This window comes from Nicotiana tabacum, chromosome 17 (genome assembly GCF_000715075.1).
Source record: "Nicotiana tabacum cultivar K326 chromosome 17, ASM71507v2, whole genome shotgun sequence".
Classification (NCBI taxonomy): domain Eukaryota; kingdom Viridiplantae; phylum Streptophyta; class Magnoliopsida; order Solanales; family Solanaceae; genus Nicotiana; species Nicotiana tabacum.
Genome location: NC_134096.1, coordinates 62,351,509 through 62,356,152, shown reverse-complemented (window position 1 = coordinate 62,356,152; position 4,644 = coordinate 62,351,509). Strand labels below are relative to the sequence as shown.

The 4,644-nt window shown below is 35.7% G+C and overlaps 1 protein-coding gene across 3 annotated transcripts; it reads left to right on the top strand.

Annotated features, from left to right (window-relative positions):
* Positions 1-614: 614 nt before the first annotated feature.
* Positions 615-4,432, top strand: LOC107815465 (uncharacterized). Of its 3 annotated transcripts, none has more exons than XM_016641049.2 (10): positions 615-873; positions 1,201-1,330; positions 1,945-2,083; positions 2,169-2,381; positions 2,465-2,603; positions 3,150-3,300; positions 3,412-3,521; positions 3,605-3,702; positions 3,842-3,911; positions 4,141-4,432. In XM_016641049.2, exons 1-10 carry the CDS (start codon positions 781-783, stop codon positions 4,228-4,230), a joined length of 1,233 nt encoding a protein of 410 aa, XP_016496535.2. In that variant the 5' UTR covers positions 615-780; the 3' UTR covers positions 4,231-4,432. The 3 variants fall into 3 exon arrangements, with proteins under 3 accessions (XP_016496535.2, XP_016496536.2, XP_016496537.2); XM_016641050.2 differs by having other exon boundaries at positions 617-873; positions 1,216-1,330; XM_016641051.2 differs by having other exon boundaries at positions 735-873; positions 1,189-1,330.
* Positions 4,433-4,644: the final 212 nt, after the last annotated feature.

Here is a 4,644-nt window from a genome sequence, read left to right as displayed (position 1 = left end):
TCTCATATGGATAAACTTCTTCAGGAAGCTCATTTACAACGGAGTAAATGAACATCCATAATATAGTATATTTATAACAATTTACATAATTTTAAATATTTTATATACTTTTAATCAAAAGTTTATTTTTACCATTTATTTTATCTCTAATAAAGTAATGGACTTTGGGCCTTAAATCCACCTCTAAAAAAAAGACCATAAATCTAAACTCATTCATGTAAAAAAGCTGCAAAGCCCTTTTCATTCTCTTCTTCTATTTCTGTTACTTTCAAAGAAGTTTTTACATTTGGGACTTTTTTTCTTCATAATTTAGGAAAATTATAGCCACCACAATAAAAGAGTATAAAGGATTATAAGCTTGCAAAAAAAGATTTTTTTTATGTTTGTAGGGGAAAAGAAAGAAAGAAATACCATTAAATTTGTCAAAAACTGAAAATCAAACAATACCACAACACTCAAAGGGTAAATTATACGTATATTTAATTCAATTTGATTTTAAAAATTTTAAAAATGATTAAATCGATTTAATTTTGATTTTAACCAAAAACCGATTAGAACTCTATTGTTCCTCTTTTCCTCTTAAATAAAAGGAAGAAGATTTTAATTTTTTTGGGGAAGAAAACATGCACCAAATTAGTTTTACGGGAATACCCTTCTCCATTTCACTACATTCCACTTTATCAAGCTAGGGTTTTCTCCCTCCCTACTCTCCGTCACTATACTTCCTTCGCTTTCGCGGAGATTTCCATTTTGCAATCCGGCCAAAAAAACAGAGGAAAAATGAGCACCGTCGTACCTACTTCAGAGGAAGATCCTGCTCTTTCCGTTGTTCGGTTCACCGCTCAGTTGTCATGGGCTGACGCTGGTCCAGAGGTAATCTCATATAACACTCGAACTCTATGTGTGCGTGTGTCTGTGTCTGTTATTTATTTATTTTATGCTTATATACAAGTTATTTAGCTTTTACAGGGCTCTCTCAAATAATTCACATGTTGTAGTGTAGTTTCATTACTTAAAAACCGTTGCTTTAAACAATCTGGATTTGATTTACTAATGGTTAACTATTGTAATGCGGGTGCTTCGATAATTGCTACGTGGAATTCTGTAATGACAGATTTTGTGAGTGAATTTTTGGTTGGGATCCTTTGGTTGTTGTAATTGTATATTTGTTTTGAATGGATTTACAAGATATGTTGGTAGGTTGCGGAGCCTCAGGTGAACAGATTGTGCGTTGAAGCACAGGAATGCATGATTGAAGGAAGGTGGTTAGATTTGGCTTCATTGATGCTCACTTCTGCAGATTTGATTTTTTCGAAAGCTTCCGAGAAAGGTAAATTTCGCACTTCAAGTGATTTTCATAACCTGTTATTAAAAGATATAATTCGAAACAGTTTCTATGGGAATGTATGAGTGGTTGATGCTTAGGAGTATTTACCTGGAGATTTAAAGTTTAAATCTCAACTTTAACACTCAGTGTGAGCCCATCTACTCCAATCTTGGTGGGTCGATTTACTCGACAGGTTTGCTTGTGTGCTGTAAGAAGCTGCAGTCGGATTAGGCAATGTGCAAACAAGCTGGTCCAATACCACTCTCACTAAGAACAACAAAATATATAATCTGGGAATCCTCCATAGTTACACAGAAATCTCGAGAAGACAAGAGACAATATATTAAGATTTTATAAATTTTTGAGTCCAATTATGTAATTATCTAGCACATACTGTAGAATTAGATGCATAGAACTCACATGTACAGGAAGCAACTGTTTTTATTGACTTATATCTTTGAGTAAATTGTTTAGAGGTGGCTTTTTTTTCTTCATCAATGTGAAGCAATCTCTGATTGTCTGGCATGTTGAAACCATCCTTTCTGATGTTATGTTTTCTGAAATTTTTTGTTTGTTCTCTTAGTTATGTAATTTGCTCTAATTGGCTTCTACCTCAGATCTCGAGTGCATTTTCACTATAATCTGCAACCTTGTCAAGAAGGCTGAGAATTTGGACCAAGTTCATGAGATGGCGGAGCTCATATCCAGTAAACTCTCTCAACAACCAAATGATAAGCCTGCACTGCGCATAAAACTGTAATCTATCCTGAAGCTAATTACTTTTCTTCCTGGAGTTTTCTTTATGGTGTCACATTACATTTTGTTCCTTATCTCCTTTCAGCTTGTTCAATCTCTACAACCTGTTGGAGAATCCTTATAGCCGTTTCTTTGTGTACATGAAGGCCCTTAATTTGGCCATTAATGGAAAGGTCACTGAGCATATCCTGCCATCTGTCAAAAAGATAGATAGCTTCTTGAAAGAATGGAATCTTGGAGTCAAGGATCAGAGGGAGCTCTTCCTTAAGATCTCAAACATTCTGAAAGAAGCCAAAGGGTATGAGTGAGGGACTTGTGTTTCCTGCAGCAACCTGCGCTTACAATTTTGTATTCTTTCCTGACTCACATTCATATTTGCAGCTCTGCAAAAGAGTCTTTCAAGTTTCTGACAAAGTATTTGGAAACTTTCTCGGTTGAAGATGCATATGCCATGAATGAGGCAAAGGAAGAAGCTCTTCGTGCAATTATTGAATTTATCAAGGCACCTGACATGTTTCAGGTATCTCTATGTTCAACAGAATATCTGAATTCAAATTGCTTGAGTGGATAGGAGACTTTTCTTTTTTTAAATTTTTATATATAAACAATTTGCTGTGTCATTTAGACTCCAGATTGCCCAATGCTGCCTTTCACATGATCTATTGCTATCATGTATTGTTTTAGGCATCAGATATGTCTATTGCTAGCATGTAATGATTTAGGTGCATTAGAACACGCTCATGTATTGTATGACATGATTTCCTGTGTCCTCACAGTTGAATTTGAGTGCTTTGCAAGGTACTGGAACAAACAGCCACCATCTTACCCATTGTGGCTTGATTTTACTATTTTAGATGAATTACTTTGAATTTTGCGATCTCCTAGCTATTAGAAGCAAATGATAGCCTGTGTCAAAAATTTTAGGGAGCAGTTATGGAGTAGATCACCAACTTGATCATATCGAAGAAATATCAAAAATGAAAAAAAACACATAATTGAGAATGGCTTATTAAATCTGCATTTTTTTCTTTTGCCATTATTTACTCTTGGCTTTTTAATATGGCAGTGTGGCTTGCTAGATATGCCAGCTCTAGTCCAATTGGCGAAAGATGCTAAATATGCTCTAGCATATCAGCTTCTAAAGATCTTTCTCACTGGGAGGCTCAGTGATTACTTGGATTTCCAGGAGGCAAATTCTGAATTATTAAAAACCTATGGTTAGTACTTGCCTTTCTGCTAATTAAAACTTTGGCATATTTATGGGTGAACCCTTAGGTTTTGGGATGCTGTTCTTGCTCTTGGTCTGATTCTGCTAGTTAATGTTGCAGGACTTCTACATGAAGATTGTATAGCGAAGATGAGATTATTGACGTTGGTAGATCTCGGGATGACTGAATCCAGTCAAATTCCTTATTCCATGATCAAAGACACATTGCAGGTACTTTTATTGTCTATATCTTGTAGTTTGTGTTTGTGCTCCACATTTTGGTCATTCCATTGGTCTTTTGCTCTTTTTTGCAGATTGATGATACTGAGGTAGAATATTGGGTTGTTAAGGCAATTTCAGCTAAGTTACTTGACTGCAAGATAGATCAAATGAACCAAGCAGTAATTGTGAGGTGTGCTTTCTGTGGCCCCCATCCTTTAACATTTTTGCCTCTGCTTTATTTGGAGATGTTAGATCTGGTTAATTGAGACTTTAATTGTTCTTCATTATTCATAACTGTTTTCCTTTTCTTTTGTATGGGTGTCGTGCAGCCGATGCATAGAGCGTGTATTTGGGACAGATCAGTGGCAATTGCTTCGAGCACAACTTGCAACCTGGAGGGTAAATTATTCTCTTCTTAAACTCAATTTTATAGTCAATCTGGGTTCCAAGAGCTGGTGTGGCTAGTTACCATGATTCCTGTTGCTGCTCTTCTGGAACCCCTAGAAACTGATGCCAGTATATTTTTGTTGTCCTCCCACTTCATCTAGCTAGATGTCCTTAACTCCCATTCTCATTTATATTGAGTCATTATGGTTGATTGATGTTGACGAGTGTCAAATCTTTACAGGGAAATATTTCAGGGGTAATTAGTACAATTCATGCTAACAGGATAACTGAAGATACCACACAAACAATGCAAGGATTAGCGATCCACTGAAGGTTGCTTATTTGTGGCAACTATTTTCTTTAAATATTTGGAGACTGGATTAATTGGTTCCCATGTAGAGCCAGCTCTTTCAAGTAGAAATTTTTGACATTGTTTTCCTTCTGGGCAAAATTTTCCAAGAGTTTGTTAAGCTGCATTTGCTTTCTTTTCCTGTCGATGTTACAGAGATGCAATTCTATGAGATCACTATGACTACATGGGTCTTGTAGTTCTTTTCCAAAATCTCAACTTACTTATGGCCTTCAAAATTTGACTATCTTTACAAATTCTTAAATATTTCGGCAGAGTTTTCCCTATAACTAGGACTATCCAAAAACTTTAACCTGTCCAGAACAATCCCCCACATGGGCACCAATAACAATATATCTCAACAACTAGAAATATAGAATATGATGAACTCTTTAG

What these genes read in the sequence shown, in the direction of transcription:
- LOC107815465 (XM_016641049.2), top strand. Translation starts at nt 781, where the DNA reads ATGAGCACCGTCGTACCTACTTCAGAGGAAGATCCTGCTCTTTCCGTT. An exon ending in TGATCAAAGACACATTGCAG is followed by an intron (nt 3,522 to 3,604) that starts GTACTTTTATTG and finishes TCTTTTTTGCAG; the next exon opens with ATTGATGATACTGAGGTAGA. An exon ending in CACAACTTGCAACCTGGAGG is followed by an intron (nt 3,912 to 4,140) that starts GTAAATTATTCT and finishes AAATCTTTACAG; the next exon opens with GGAAATATTTCAGGGGTAAT.